The sequence below is a fragment of the Grammomys surdaster genome, unplaced genomic scaffold (assembly GCF_004785775.1).
Source record: "Grammomys surdaster isolate TR1022 unplaced genomic scaffold, NIH_TR_1.0 126906, whole genome shotgun sequence".
Lineage (NCBI taxonomy): Eukaryota > Metazoa > Chordata > Mammalia > Rodentia > Muridae > Grammomys > Grammomys surdaster.
In genome coordinates, this window is record NW_021621692.1 from 405,981 (window position 1) to 421,673 (window position 15,693).

Below are 15,693 nucleotides of genomic sequence, written 5' to 3' on the forward strand. Positions count from 1 at the left end.
CTCTCTCTCTCTCTCTCTCTCTCTCTCCCTCCCCCCCTCCCTCTCTCAGTGGGTTCATTTGAGGCTCTGGGAAATGTCAGATCTGGAGGCACCAGGGGCCAAGCCTAGGCTTTTCACAAGTGGGGTGCATTCTCACTGGAGGGAGCTGGGGAGTGATGTGATCTGGCTGTTAGCTTGACAAGACCTTTGTGACTGCATGCAGCGACTGAGCAGGGAGGAGAAGACACCGCAGGCATCCGGGTGGAGGTGCATGAGTGGGCTGGGTAGCAGCCCCACACAGAGGAGAACTGGCTAGGGAAGGAGATAGAGGCTATGCCCCAGAAGGAGCCCAGAGGACTAGCAAGTATCAGGAAACAGGCTCTGCCCTGTCTCTGCAGTGGCCAGTGCCATGCTGGGCTCAAGGCAGAGTCCCTGAATTTTTGATGGAGGCTGATGACAACCTGCCGGAGAAGGAAGGGAGACTCCTCCCGCTGGCAGACAGCTTGCTCCACACTTCAGGTGTGAGGCTCCCTTGTGCAAGCCTTTCCCTATCAAGGTGTGTTGGAGGTGGAGGAGCCAGGCCCAGAACATTTCTGAGAAAAGGATTCTGAAGTCTCCGTTCCTGCCACAGTGCCTCTGTGGGAGCATGGCCACCATCAGTCACAGGCCTTCCAAACCTCTTCACAATGCATGTTTGTACACCCGTGGGGGAAGGACGGAATATAGAGAGGAGAAGGGAGGCTGGAGGAGGGAGGGAAGCTATAAGGAGGAGGGAGACAGAGCAGGGAGGAGGTATGGAGGCAGGGAGGGGTATCATTTCCCAGTCTGATGACTGAGCAAGCAAGGAGGCTTAAGGGGTTAAGGGACCAGCTGAAAAGTGTCCAGATGGTTACTGGCAAAATAGGGACCAGTCCACAGCTTTGCTGACCCTCTGCAATGCTCTCCAAGCCCTAGGACCCAGACATTCTTTATCTGACCCCATCCCAGACACTGGGAATCACAACCGGAGATCTGGAGTTGATGTTTGGCCGATTATGGCTCTAGGCAGGAGGAAGGATGGATTTGACCATCCCTACCTTCACCACAGATGTTGTCTTTTTGTTGCTGGGATGTCAATGGTCATTTAGTTTCTGCCTTAGCCATCAATTTTGGGGTTCTCAGCAGCCATCTGGAGCTTTGCTGCCCAGAGTGATGAGCTAGCACCTTAGCTCCACTAAGGGAGGCTCAGCTTCATCCATCCCGAGACCCTGGTGGACAGAAAGCTGACAAGGGAACCTCCCAGGTCAGCTGCAACATCTGGGAGATATATTACTTATGTGAACTTCCAAAGTTTAGGAATTATGGGAAGGAGAAATAAACGTGATAAGATGCTTCAGATGACTACAAGATGCCAGGCACAAGGAGGGGCCTTTTGCATCTTTCGTAGCATGACATTAAAACAACCTCAGGAGCTGATCTCACAACACCCTGATTTATATTGAGAGTGCGGGTGACCGGAGAGACTAATTTGTCCAGAGACACACAGACAACAAGTGGTTGGGCTTAGACTTGAACCCGGATCTTTGTGACTGCTGTGCTGTTGCTGCCTCTGAATGGAATGCTGCGGGGAGAAAGGGTTATCTGTGATGAATTGTTTAGGTCTTGCCTCTGTCTTGTCAGTCGGGAGGTAAAAGGCTGGTGGCAGGTGAGACAGGCAGACTGACAATTCCTCTACTCCTTTACTTCTTTCCTAGGCTGTGAGGAACTCTCCTGAGCCAAGAAGCTTCTTGAGTTCTCTGGCTCTTCCTCAGAGATGAGGTAGCAATAGAGATGGCAGCAGGGACTAACAAACAAGCATCTGCAGCAGCTGTGCAGGTGTGCAGCTGTGCAGGTATGCAGCTGTGCAGGTATGTAGGTGTGCAGGTGTACCAGTATGCAGGTGTGCAGGTGTGCAAGCATACAGGTGTGCAGGTGTGCAGGTGTGAGTCTGTAATCCCAGCAGCGGGGAGGCCAGCGAGGAAGACTGTGAGAGGGCCTGGGCCATGTAGTGAGATCACCTTAAGGAACCAGAACAGGTTCAGCTGTAGCTCAGCGGTAGAGTGCTTGCCCAGCATGTGCAAGGCCCTGAGTTCAAACCTCAGTATTGTCAAAAGCTGATCCAAGGCAATCTGGGCATGATGGTGCACCTATGTAATCCAGCACTTAGGAGACAGAGGCAGGAGAATTAGGAGTTTAAAGCCAGCCTTGGTTACAAGGTGAGTTCAGCCTGGACTACATGAGACCCTGTTTCAAACATCCAAAAACAATAAACAACTGAAATCTTCGGTTACCAGAGAGACCGTGGCTTTGATTTGCAGGCACCTTTGCATCTGTATGCTCCTACCTGAGAGAATGTGGCTCGGGGGTGGGGTGGGGTGGGCAGGTTGTAGCTACAGTTGGGATCCAAATCAGTGCACCTATGAGGCCAACAGTATCTGGGGGACACCCAGGTGAATATCTGAAAATCCCAAGGAAGGAGCTGACTGAGTATGGCTGAGAGTTCACTCTGCTGTCTGGAAGCCAGAAGAGAGAGCGAGTCTGGGGTCTGGGGAGTGGCGTAGGCAGCACTGTCTCTGAGTCTCACACACACTTGGGCTGGACCAGAAGGGTCCTCTGTGTATGCTAGAGGCTGTCACCTAAATGGCTCTGCCTTTATGCTACTACCCTGATGCATATTCCATGGTGCTGCTTACTCTCCAAGTGGAAGCTGTGCTGGGGACAAATCCTAGCAGGGTGGCCTCTGCTCTGTGGCTAGTGACTTTCGTCACTACCATGTGACCTTGGGTAAGTTGCTCTGCTTTGCTGGTCTTGGGTGTCCTTCCCCTGCTCTGAATGAGAATTAGGCTCCATCAGCAGTTCCCAGCACGGCTGAGGCCTCGTGCTGGGGTGGCACAGGCAGGTGAGTCTTGCTATTAATAAAGGAAGGAGCTGGGCACTTAAAGCAGACACCAGGTCACCCCATTAATAGACTCGCTCCACCCCTTGCTTGAGTTCCCTGTGTGTCCCTGAAGGTTAGAGAACTGAGCAGAGCTTCTAGCTGGAACCAGGCCTGCCTGCCTCCATCCCCACAGCCATCTGACTAAGTGATAATACCCCTAGACCAGTGGGACCAGTGGGACATGGTGACATGTGAAGACACTTTGAGTGGTCACAGTAGGAGGATGTGTGCTACTGGCTTCTAGTGGTTCAAGGCTGGGATGCAGTTAAAGATCCTTCAACACAGGGCGGTGACACAATACACGTCCAAATACCAAGTGCTGAGGTTCAGAAACCCTGTCCTGCAGGGAGCGGCCAGTGGCGATGAGCCTTGGGGCTTGGTAGTAATCATGGGCTCCTGTGAGAGTCCATGGAGCCTTTCAACACTGGCACTTATTATGAACAGGAGGTTCGTGATGTCAAAAATCTGTGTCAGCCCTGGCTCTGATTTCCTACAATTTCTTGAGACTTCCTCCTTTCGACATGGTACCAATCACTCAGCCGGCTGTGAAGCATCAGATCTGGGGAGTAGCCTTGACTCCTCCTCCTCTTCTCCCCACTCTTCCTTCATATCTCTGATTTCTGCAGCTGCCATTTGGTTCCAGAGACCCTAGTGTGACCACCTAACACAGGGCCCAGAAGGGCCTCCTAGCTTTCTGGAATCCTTCACATAGAGCTAGAGGATAAAACACAAACTGTCCTGCCAAGCATGTTTGTCGGGGTGCAGACCCAGCACTAGAGAGGGGGAGGTAGCAGGATCAGAGTTCAAGTTCAACTCTGACTATACATTGAGTTTCAGGCCAGCCTGAGCTACATGAAAACTTGTCTCAGAAAAATAAAAACAAAATCCCTTTTTACCCCTGCCCCAGCCCCACTAGCAGCAGCAATCTGGGGTGAAGAAGAGATGAGGAGTCTCTAACCCTGTCCTTGAGCTTCCTGGGCTACCTTCTCTGGGCTGTCCTCAGCCCACCTTGCTGATCTTTCTCCATCCACATCAGGTTTGGTTCAGCTGTGACTGCGGGTGGACTGCAGTCTCTCTCAGGACACTCTCTTCTGATTCCATCAGCTAACCTGGAACATTCTTACCTACTAGAGCCCCAGCCTTAGCTTGCAAGTTGAGCAAAGCTCTGAGTCCTTCCGTAGGAGACACAGAGGCTTTAAGTTCCTTCAGAACACCTCAGCTGTGCTGTACAACTGTAAATGGAAGCTGCCTGCCTGTAGACACACTTCATTCATTCATTCATTCATTCATTCATTCATTCATTCATTCATTCATCTATCCATCTGTCTATCCATCCATCTATTTGGCACAAGCTCACCAAACACCTGGTCTCCTAAGACCCGGGAGGCCCCAGATCCTTGCTGCAAACGGGACACACTTCCTAACAGCAGTTGACACTCTGCTGATGGAATCAGAGGAGTGTCCTGTTAGATCAGAGAACTAGCTGTTTGTTTTCAACACAGCGAGTTACTCCAGCCTGCCTGTGCTGGTCTTTGCCGCCTTCCACAGTTCTGAGACCCTGGGTCCTAAGACCAGAGGCCCTTTCTCACTCTGCCCTTCTGTGACTTGCATCCTGGAAGTCCTCAGAATCTGAGCTGCCTGGGGAGACTAACACAAGAGAGGTCAATTGTAAAGACTAGCAAATTGCACCATCAAGCCTATCTGAAAAGCCTTGGCACAGAGCTTCAGAGCCAGCTCTGTGGTGGGACCCTTAGGGCATCCTTTGGACAGAGGGGTCCATCAAGATGTTCAGCTTTTCCTTACTAAGTTGCCTGGTTTAAAAAAAAAAAAAGGAAAAGGGCTAGTATTTCCTTTAAGAAGAGGAAAAAGGAGGGCTTGGGATGCAGCTGAGTTGGGCTAGTGTTTGTCCAACATGCTCAAAGTCCTAGGTTCGATCCCCAGAACCTGCATAAATGCGACATGGTGATGCATACCTGTCTGTAATCCCAGCACTCAGTAGAGGCAAGAGAATCAGGGGTCAAGGTCATCTTAGTACATTGAAGGCCAGCCTGGGCTACATAAGACCCCAGTGAGAGACAGAGAGAACTGAGGGAAGGACAGACAGAAACAAGAGATGGAAGCCATCTGGCATTATCCTGTAAGTGTATAGATGAGAGAGAGGATCTCCAAAGGACAGGAATGTGAATGCCAGCTGCTGAGAGAGGTATGGAAAGAAACACACTCCTGTCGTGGACTAGCTGTTGAGTGCCCCCAGATTCATATGGTGGTCTCTTAATCTTCAGTGTGGACAGCAGTACACAGAGGTGGGGCTTGGGCATGGTGATGGTTTGAACATGCTCGGTCCAGGAGTGGCATTATTAGAAGGTGTGGCCTTGTTGAAGTAGGTGTGGCCTTGTTGGAGTAGGTGTGGCCTTGTTGGAGTAGGTGTGGCCTTGTTGGAGTAGGTGTGTCACTGTGATTGTGGGCTTTAAGACCCTCATTCTAGCTGCCTGGAAGCCAGTATTCTGCTAGCAGCCTTCAGATGAAGATGTAGCACTCTCAGCTTCTCCTGCACCATGCCTGCCTGGATGCTGTCATGTTCCTGCCTTGATGATAATGGACTGAACCTCTGAACCTGAAAGCCAGCCCCAATGAAATGTTGTCCTTTATAAGACTTGCCTTGGTCATGGTGTCTGTTCACAGCAGTAAAACCCTGACTAGAACAGGCATGATTAGATTTAGATGACACCATAAGGAAAGGGGGTTCATGGTAGCATCAGCTCTTTTAGAAGGGACCGCACAAACAGCATCCTCTGTCTGTTATGTGAGTGCTTCAGGCAAGCGGCCATCAGCAGATCAGGAAGAACATCATACCAGGAAGAACATGACCCAGGAGCTCAGGAACCCAGGAGCCCAGGAGCCAGCCTCTCCACCTCCGTCTTCCTTGACCTCCAGAACTGTGGGACGAGAAGGCCTACTGTTTAAATGGCCAGCCTCTCACATCTTTAATCATTCTTTTGGGCCTGCGAATATGGCAAAACAGCCCCTTAGCTGCCCTTTCCCAAGCCTCAGTGGTTTGCATAAAGGAATCTATAGCTGCTGAAAAGCACAGTGCCCACACTGCAGCTGATGTGGGCTGAGAAAGGCAACCCTGACACAGGAGCTCTGCCCATCTTGAACCCCAGCTTCCCCACCTCTAAAAGACAGAGAGTTAATATATTACCTGAAAGTGTAGTTGGTGACTACACCTACCTATACATGTCTATGGTAATTGGTGACTATTATCAATACCAAGGGGACATGGGACCAGAAGGTGGCACCTCAAAGCAGTAGGAATGGAGGGCCTGCTCTGGCTACTACTACCCACCTTAGCCTGACTGGGTGGGCTCTCTCTGGGTTAGTGCAAGATACAGAAAAACAAACATAAGAGGCAATGGTCCCGGCACGATTTGGGGCCTTCCAGCTGCCGTGGAAAAGCTACTCTTTATCCCCAGCGTCACTGAGTGGTCTGACTCATTCCAGAGTGTGGTGTGAAGACCTGCTTCCATCTCACCAACCATGAACGAACTATGTATGAATACACACCCCTCCCACCTATGGGCTTAGGCTAGGGCTTAGGCTAGCTGGATCCTTTGGAGCAGATACCTTCCTTAGCTGCTCCTCTCTCACCCGCAGGCTACAGGGCTAAGAAATATGTATTTTTAATCTGTGTGTTACTGTGGGAATGAAGGTTGTGGATACTAGTGACAAAGACCCTGGCCAGCCGAGGGAGGAGAATGTGAATACGGCAAAGGATTTGCCTGTCTTTACTCCTTACATTCTGGAACTTTATATTGTCTCTTTCCAGTGCCCAGCCCTCAGCCAGCACGAAAGAAACATAAAAGACACCCCCGGTGTCAAGACTGTTTTGTTAAGGTTCTGACAGAGTTGTGAGTGTGCTGGAGGCGGCTTCATCTATGGGTGACATGGTAGAGGGGAAAGGGAGGGAAGTCTGTGGTTCAGGCTCAACCTTATAGCACAGGGTCTCTTAGGAGTCTAGGCCTCAGGAGCCTGTGTGCGTTTTGTGGTTCATGGTTTGTGTGGAGCCTTGGAAGATAGCTCTATGCTTCTGCTTCTGTGCCCAGGGTCTTCTTTCCCCTCCGTGTCCAAACAGTGCTTCAGTTTCTCTGCGTCTACACCTTCCGAATTCCAAAACGACAAGAAATTGAACAAACATTCATTGATGATGCATAGGTCGGAAATGACTTTAGTTCCCCCGCTGTGTCCATCTCCAGCCTTGTCCAGAGATAGACAAAGATGCATAACGGGGTGAAGATAGTTTGGGGAGGGCAGAAGAGTGACCGGTGGAGACATGCTAGTCCAGAACACAATGGAAGGAGAGCGATGCAGTCGGAAGTAGAGAGACTGAGAGACACACACACACAACGAGGGAGAAGAGTGTGCTATGTAATCTGTGCACCGGTTGTACCTCCTCGCTTCCAAATGCCTTCCTGCCAACCACCCAACCTTAGAGCTGGGCTCTCCTGAGTAGCCAGATACGTGGCTCTATTTTTAATGGCAACCCAGAAGCTGCTGGAGAAAGGGCAGGGTAACATGGCGGGAAGAGCTTGGTAGTGATAGAGGCTCAAACCTAGCCGTCTGCTGCCTGCTTCCTGCCTGGGTGTCTCTGGGCAAGTCCCAGAACTGTTCTCTCTTGCCTGCACATGTGGGTGAGGGCAGTACCTCAAAGGGCGGTGTGAACCTCTGCTGGGGAGCATTGTGCATCTGAGACTTCTGACATTTGTCCAGTGGAGAGCCAGGTGGGTGGAGGGACGCTGGCAAGGTCAGCTCTGCTGAAGCTGGGCACAGTGGTTGTCAGGCGTCTCTGTGGACACCTTAGGATAGAGGGTTGGGCTCTCGAGGTCTAAAAGGGACAGGGAATGTTCAGGAAATGGAACTGGCTGTTTGTGAGCTGCCAGCAAACCCACTGGACTCCTGGAGCCGCACCTGAGGCATTTACTCCCTGCCTGCTGCAGTAGTCCGTTTTAGCCAAAGGTTTCCTCTTTTCAACTCCACCTCTTAATTTAGATGCCATGCGTGTGTGTGTGTGTGTGGGGGGGAGTGCAGGTGTCCTGTGTGTGCAGATGTCATGCAGGTGTGGGGTGCAGATGCCATGTGTGTGTGAGAATGTCATATGTGTGTGTAGATGTGGGTGGGTGTGGGTGGGTGGGTGCAGATGTCATATGTGTGTGTGTGTGTGTGTGTGTGTGTGTGTGTGTAGGTGCAGATGTCATGTGTGTGTGTGTGTGTGCAGATATCATGTGTGTGTGTGTGCATGAGGTACAGATGTCATGTGTGTGTGTGCATGAGGTGCAGATCTCATTGTGTGGGGTGCAGGTGTCATTTGTGTGTGTGGATGTCAGGTGTGTGGAATACAGGTGTCATGTGTGTGTGAGGTGTAGATGTCATGTGTGTGTGTGTGGGTGCAGATGTCATGTGTGTAGATGTCATGTGCATGGGGGGTGGTGCAGATGTCATGCTTACGTGTTTGTGGGGTTGCTAGAAAACAGAAGAAATTATACATTTTTACCCACAAAAGCTAACAATGTAGCAGCGACCCTCCAAAACTCTTCTTGGAGTTCCTAGAGAATGGCCCTAGGTTAACTGTCCTGTCCTGGTCTCAGCCCCTGGCCACATGCTGCCTGGCATCACAGGAAGCATTCTGGGTGGCTTTGGGAGCTGTCAGCCTCCATGCTGTGTTATGAGAAGAGCTGGCAGTTCCCGCCCAGTTATGGATTTGAGCACTGGACAAGAAATCTTGAACTAACTCTCACATCTCTGGGTCTCAGGGGGGCACTCAGTAGGTACAGCCTGCTCATCCCTCAGAATCCCCCCCCCCAGCTTTGGGGAATAACAGAGGCAGCCCAGTTCTTTCCATGAAGTCCCCCAGATGGCTCCCTCTGCCAGGCGAGCCAGCTGCCCTGATCAGCTCGGGGCTCTCTTGATGAACAGTGAGTTCAAACGGCTCGAGGCAGCTGGCAAGATGCTAAGTGCAGCATCAATCCTAATTAGGATGAGAGATTGATAAAGACGGCCTTGGAGTCACCATGCAGGCCAGGCTTGCCTGCGCTCAAGTTTCCCTTAGGAAACGGGAAGGTCCCAGCTCCATGGGTTTCTTGGGGTGGGGGTGGGAGGTGGCACGGTTCTCTGTACCACGCATGGCATCCAGTGGAGCCTTCGAGGTAGAATGCAGCTCTGCAGACCTTGCTGTCTAACTCAGGTGCGGTGGCAGTGACGTGGGTACATTCTCCAGATGAGAAGTGTAGGTGTTCACGATCTGAACAACTGCATACCCAAAAATTATGTTTTTTTTTCTCCCAGAAGAAAAGGAGGGGTGTCATCGTGGGCCCACCACTTCCTTTGTGAGCCATGCTTTTCCCTTTAACTATTGATCCCACACCTCTGTCACCCACAAACCGCCCAGAGCTAGCATAAAACTCCAAAGTGCAGAAGCAGCCCCGATCTGGAGTCGGAATTGGAATTGGGGGACAGAGATGGACAGGAGTCCAAGGTCTGGCAAGGGACAGTGAGGGGGGCATCACTAAGTAAAACCTCACAATGCCTCCTTTCAGATGATTCAAAATGCAGTCAGCAAGAGCTATCTTTCTAAGAGCCGGTCCCAACCTCCTGTCGCATCCCACCACACTTAGCTGAAGGGAGGAGAGAAGGGGAGAATTTCCTTAACCACCCAGGGACAGAATACACACAAGAGAAAGAGTAACAGGGAAAGACGAAACACTACCGCAAGGATTTTTGAAAAATTAAAGCAATGATCGCCAGCTCTCCTGTTGTATCCCCAGTCTCAGAGCCAAGACCAAGCAGCTGATCTGACTATACAACCAGGCAGAACCAGATCTCCCCTTCGTAGACACCTGTTAGTTCGAGTTTCACAGTTGGACATGAGGGCGCCAGGAGGGCTAAGAAGCCTAATGCACTTCCGGCGTCGGAGGTTTCTGCCTCTCGCTCCTAGAAGCTGTCCCCACAGTCCAAGGGACCCAATCCCGATCTCTAGAAGCATTTCAACCGTAGCACACCTCTCAAATCTCTCCATCATAGCGGGGTCACAGAGCCCCGCCCTGCCCTGACAGCGACCACGCCCCTCCCAGCCCACTCTTGGTCCGCTGTTGACTCTACGCTCCCCAGTGTGGTTCCTACGACTTCGTGCTGAGGGGCAGTGACCCAGGGCTTGCTGCTTCAGTTACGGGAGACGCGGCGTGACTCCCCTCTTGTCCCCATCGCGCAGTGAGTCTGTGGTCTCATGGAACACGAGAAGAACGACCGGCTGGAGCTACTCGGCTCCCCCCAGACCTGCTTGGGGCCCAACCCGTACCCCACCCTTACCCCCTCAGTTGGGGGCTTGGAGTGAGCGCCTAGCTGCCCCGGGGCTCCCCGCCCCCGGCCGGCCCCGCCCCAGGATGGCCAGTTCCCATAGCAATCGCACAGACACCGGTTGCCAAGCAACCCCTCCCCCTCCTCCCGCGTCCGCTTTCCCCCCAACCCTAGACTCCTCCCGCCCCCACGCCAGCCTCCACCTCCCCCAGGGGCGCCGGCGAGGCCCCAGGGGATCGCTCCGCTCTCCGGTTGCGCGCGCGTGCGTGAGTTTCCGTGTGTTTCATTGTGTCTGTGCGCGAGGGGGTGTGCGCGTGCGAGCCGAGAGTTTGTGGGATCCGTGTGTTGGGGAGGTCCCCAGCCTGTAGGGACCCGAGGCTGCTGAGCCCGTGTCCGCTCGGGAACCCACCCTCCCGGCTTTAGGTTCTTTGTGTCTCGCGTGGAGCCAGCGCCGCGCCCACCCCTCCCCCGGCCCACTCCCTGGGACCATGTGTGCGTGTGCATGTGTGCGTGTTATGTGCGTGCGCTGGGGGCAGGGGTCGTACCTTCTATGCAACACACCCGCCACAGTCCCGAATGGGTGAGGTCGCCGCGGGCGCGGCGGGGCGGGGGCCCGTCGTCCATGGTCAGGTTGGTGCCGTTGCAGATGTGCGCGCTGGAGTACAGCCAGTAGTCGGTGCCGATGGCGATGGCCATGAGCGAGAAGGCGGCGAAGGCTCCGGCCGTGGTCAGCAGCATCTGCAGCCCGCGGTCGCATCGCACCATGGTGGGCGCCTCATAGTCCGCCGCCCGCCGGCCCGGCCCGCCGCGCCCGCCCGCCCTCCTCCCTCGGCGCGCGGCTCCGGGGGCTCCAGGGGCTGGGGGGCCGAGGGCCGGGGGGCGGCGCCGCGCTGCGCGCTCCGACCCCGCGCCCCGGGCGTGCCTGCGCTCGGGCTGCGCGGGGCTCAAACTCCGAGGCGCGGCGGCGAGTGAGGGCTGCGCGGGCTACGCGGGCCGCCGGGCGGGCTGGCGGCGGCGGCGGCGGCGGCCGGGGGCTCCTCCCTCTCGGCCCGCCCTCCCCTTCGCTCTCGGCCCGCGCCCTCCGCTCCTCCACCCACCGCCCGCCGCCCGGCGCGCTCTCTCGGCGCCGCCCCTCCGCCTCGGGCCCCGCGCTCGCTCTTCCCCCGGCCGGGATTTTCCCTCCCCTCGCTCCCCTCCCTGCGCTCACGCGCGCTCTCTGTTCTCTCCCAGGCTTCATTCACATTATTAGAGCGAAGGAAGCCGAGGGGAAGAAAGATTGGTTCCCTGGAAGGACCCCGGGGAAGCCGCGTCTCCAGTCACCCCTCTTCCCAACCCGGGACAGCCAAGATCTTCCTTAGTCCCCGGGATTCTGCAGTCTGTGGAATGGGGATTGTGTACCCTTTCCTCCTTCCCCCACGGCCTTGTGACTGTACCTGGTTAGGAAGGTCTAGGCAGGGATGTGGTGTGAGATTCCTCCGGTTTCCAAAGGCCCCAGATGTGGGTCACAGAGCAGAGACATTCTTTATGGGCCAAGCCAGATGAAGATCACCTCTAGACCAACCCAAGCAGCCAAGGGGTTCTAGCAGGCACTGGGAAGCTCTGGACTTCTTCGGAAGGGGACTGAGGATGTGACACACTACAGTCACACTTCTGATAGTCGCGGCAACTGTATTAGAGTCTTGTAACCTCCAGCTGTTTCTTTTCCCTGTCCTTCTCTGAACCGTTATGTTTTCTTCGGTTGGCTTTTCTTCAGCCTAACTGGCTCTTCCTCACCCTCCCTTAACCTTGTCAGACTCTGCCTCAGGCCCTCTAGCCTCTTCCCTTAATAGCCTTTGGTGCTGGCAGGGTCCCAAGCTGAATACACTCCTTGCTCTTTGGCGCTAGGCTCCTTCCTCACCATCCAGTTCCCCTCCTCCCCCGCAGGAGGCCTGAAACCCACCAGGAGCCCAGGCGGTTTCTTACTTCACACCGGTGTTCCTGTTGCATCCTTGAGGGTTGTCCTGTGGGCTGCTATTCTGAACCCCTGGAAATTGAAAGAGATACATGGAAAGCTGCTGCCCTTGCAATTTTCCTTCCCAGTTCTCCTCAGAGAAAATTAATTACCCCAGCCTGGAAGCGCTGTTCTTCCTCTCTGGAGAGTGTGTGCTCTCCCCTTGTCTAGGATGTATATGGCTACGTGTGGTAGCAATGTGCAAATGTTTGCCCTGGGAAATTTATCTTTTGTTGGGAGAGGGGAATATAAACAAATAGAAAAAATACAGAATAATAAAGTGTGAGGACCAGGCTGATTGCCCCAATTAGCGCTGCTGGCCTTTTCCTCTGCCTTTGGGGGTGTCTATTCTGCCTTCCAACGTTTCAAAGGACAAGTTATTGCTTTCTTTCCTTTAAAAAAAATCCGCTGTCATCTAGCCTGGCATTCTATACACAGTGGGTGTCTGATACATGACTGAATGGACCAGAAAGCATCTGATGGCTTCTCCTGGCTCAGGACAAGGCTGCTCACCTCTCCAGGAGCCTCCAAGAAATTGCCTCTGAGAGAGAGTCAATTTTCGATTTTTGGGAGCAAGTCTTTGTTTCAAATTTAATCCTTAATAGTTGGCCAACACCAATAAACCTGGTGTCCTGACTGTGGCTCTCTGAAGAAATGAGGTAGAGAGCACACACTCACACCCCACACTCTGTAGTCCTAAGAGTTCCATGAGGCAAGGTGTGAAAACCCACATCTGAGTTAGCCAGCTTCTGGGCTACACAGAAGCATCCTCTGTCCTGTCCACCTTAGAGCCTTCTCCTAGGATCTTGGAAGAAACCAATGCATTGACCTAATTTATCACCCAGCGTGCGTGTGCGTGTGCGTGTGCGTGTGCGTGTGCGTGTGCGTGTGCGTGTGCGTGTGCGTGTGCGTGTGCGTGTGTGTGTGTGTGTGTGTGTAGATTTCCCCTCATGCCTTCTTAGATAGATGTGAGATAATATCCCTTCCTTCAAGCAAGCAACCTCAAAGTCACACAGGAGGTAGGACAGACATCTTCAGTTCTAGGAAGCAAGTTGGATAAGCTTTTGTATTACACCCACAGAGAGTGTGGGAGAGATCTAGAGATGAGGGCACCTGGGCTGAAGATCATTACCATCTTGAGTACTGAGCAGATTGATTTGGACAAGCCATGACCGGCTGGGAGAAAGATTCTTCTCTGGTCTGCCTTTCAGATTTGCTTTGAAGGTCTCAGCCTTGGACCTACATGTACTGGGCAGCCATTTGTGGATGAGTGACAAATGCTATTTCTTCTCTCTTTCTTGGAGACAAGTCATGCTATGGTCACATACAGGGCATTCTGTGAGTTCTCACTATCACCCCTCCACACCTTAGAACATATGGACAGTCAAGGTAAAGAGAAATGGAGAAGCTTCCTGAAGCCTTCACCCCAGAAGGTCAGATCACAGTTCAGCTCCTGGAGACTGTTGTTACTTCCTGTTCTTTTGAGAGGACTCTGATGGGGGCTTGCTGGTTTGCCTGTCTGTTGGCGATCACCCAACCTGCAGCCACACTTGGACCTGAGCTTACGTGGGTGCAGACCGTGGAGTCAAATAAGGACTTGACCGCCGGCGAAGAAGCTGGAGCAAACTCAAGGCTGTCTGAGGCCATTCATCATGCCTGGGTGAGCACAATTGAAATCTGGAAATTTCTGCTCAGCTAGATTCAAGACTTCTAAATGGCAGAGTTTTGCTGCCTGGGGACCCTAGAGTTTTCAGTGTCCCCTGGGTTGATTCCAGACCTGAGAGAAGGATGTATCTAACCCTTGCTTGGGAGAAGATTCTGAACCATTCTTATTCCAGAGAGATAGGACACTTGGCGTTTCTTCCAGGGAGCCACCTAGGACAAATCAAACAGTGACTACATATTTTATTGCTTCCCTGTATGGTCAAAAGGTAGGGCATGAGCCCATCAGTTAAAGCCATTCTCCAGAACTGTTTCCCCTCAATTTTGAGTGCTTCTTTCCTCATCGGTTCTTTCTGGTAATTGCCTCAAATCTTCACTTTCCACAAGCCGTGAAGATGGAAACATTGTGAGTGAAATTTTCACAGTCTCAGATCCAAGGGTCAGCAGCCACACCAGGCAGTTAGTGAGGAAGGAGAGGAATACAGTACTAGGCTGTTCGTGCTGTATAACATGCATGTCAGAACACGAATGCCAAGGTAACTGGCCTGGCAGAGCCGGGCTACCTCTGCAGCTGAAGGAGGAGAGGCCCCACCACCCACCAGGGATGCAGACACTGTGGGTGGTATCTCTGAAAGCCTTTATTAAGGGCTTTGTTTCCCTTTGTCCTCCTGAAAGAACGACCTTTATGTGGCTATATTTTGTGATATCTCATTTCTATGCTTGAAGCAGATGGTTGTGGTGATTTCAGCAGGCTTATCTGAGGGGGATTGGTGAGGGAGCCTGGGCAGCATCTCAGGTACCTAGATAGAAAGAATGGTTTTGAGTTTTTATAGGCAAAGGTTAAGGATGAGTCTCAGAATGTTCCAGGGCTTGACTGGGGGTGGAGGAGGCTTATCTACTCGAAGGCTGCTTAGCATCCAGAAGAATGCCCCTTCCGTCAGATTATGCAAAGTCGCAAAAAATGACTCTCTACTCTCCCTTATTTCAGAAGGTTCCTCCGAGGGAGAGCACAGACCAGAAAACGCCGCTTGGCTTTGTGGATTCAAGTTCATTCCATTTCATTTGCTTATCTCTGAGATCCTGTTTGAACTGGATACACAGCTTTCCTCTTCAGCTCCACCAGAGTAAGAGAGGCCTCAGATGCCACCCCTTGCAGTGCAGAGGGAAGTGAAGAGGTATTTAGTGGGTGTCTTTTGGGGTCTTTGTGGCCTCATATAAGTTCTTCCTAGAAGGGAGAATGTCTTTATCCACATTCTGTAAACAATGAGAATGTGGACAAGCTAACTCTGGATGTAGGCTCTGGACATAGCTCTCTCTAAAGCAGGCTCTGATGATTAACATTGCACCCCACTTCTCAGAGGGTGCAGAGGCCACTCTGCTTCCTCTGGTTTCTTCTCCACTCCTCTTATACATTTAGATGAAATCAAGTTCAAATCACTATCAAAGCCGCATGGGAGTGGAGTCTAGGAGTCTATTGATTCCCTCCCCTTGCTTCAGAGAAGGCAGAGGTGGGGCTCAGGGCAAGTGCTCAAAGCCACTGGGCTTAGGAGTTCACCTTCCTCTCTTTACCAGGACCTTCCCGGGCGCTAGCCAGAGCAGAAGGCTGAAGATCAGCTCTGTAATGGAAGAGCCCTTTGGCTCCCCCACCAGCCAATGCTGGCCTCTGGCTGTTGCTGTCTCCTGGGCATTGTCCGTGGGAGGAGAACCCAGCACATTGCTGTCGGGTGTTAAAGAGTGAACCAGTGAGCTGTGAGTGAAG

The 15,693-nt window shown here is 52.7% G+C and overlaps 1 protein-coding gene across 1 annotated transcript in view; it reads right to left on the reverse strand.

Annotated features, from left to right (window-relative positions):
- The window catches only part of Cacng4 (calcium voltage-gated channel auxiliary subunit gamma 4), a 57,103-nt gene extending 45,826 nt beyond the window's left edge, over window positions 1-11,277 (reverse strand). Inside the window, exon 1 of the mRNA XM_028761294.1 lies at window positions 10,828-11,277. Coding sequence (XP_028617127.1) covers window positions 10,828-11,047 — 220 coding nt within the window. The 5' untranslated portion in view covers window positions 11,048-11,277. The remainder of the gene's footprint in view (window positions 1-10,827) is intronic.
- Between the last annotated feature and the right edge of the window lie 4,416 nt (window positions 11,278-15,693).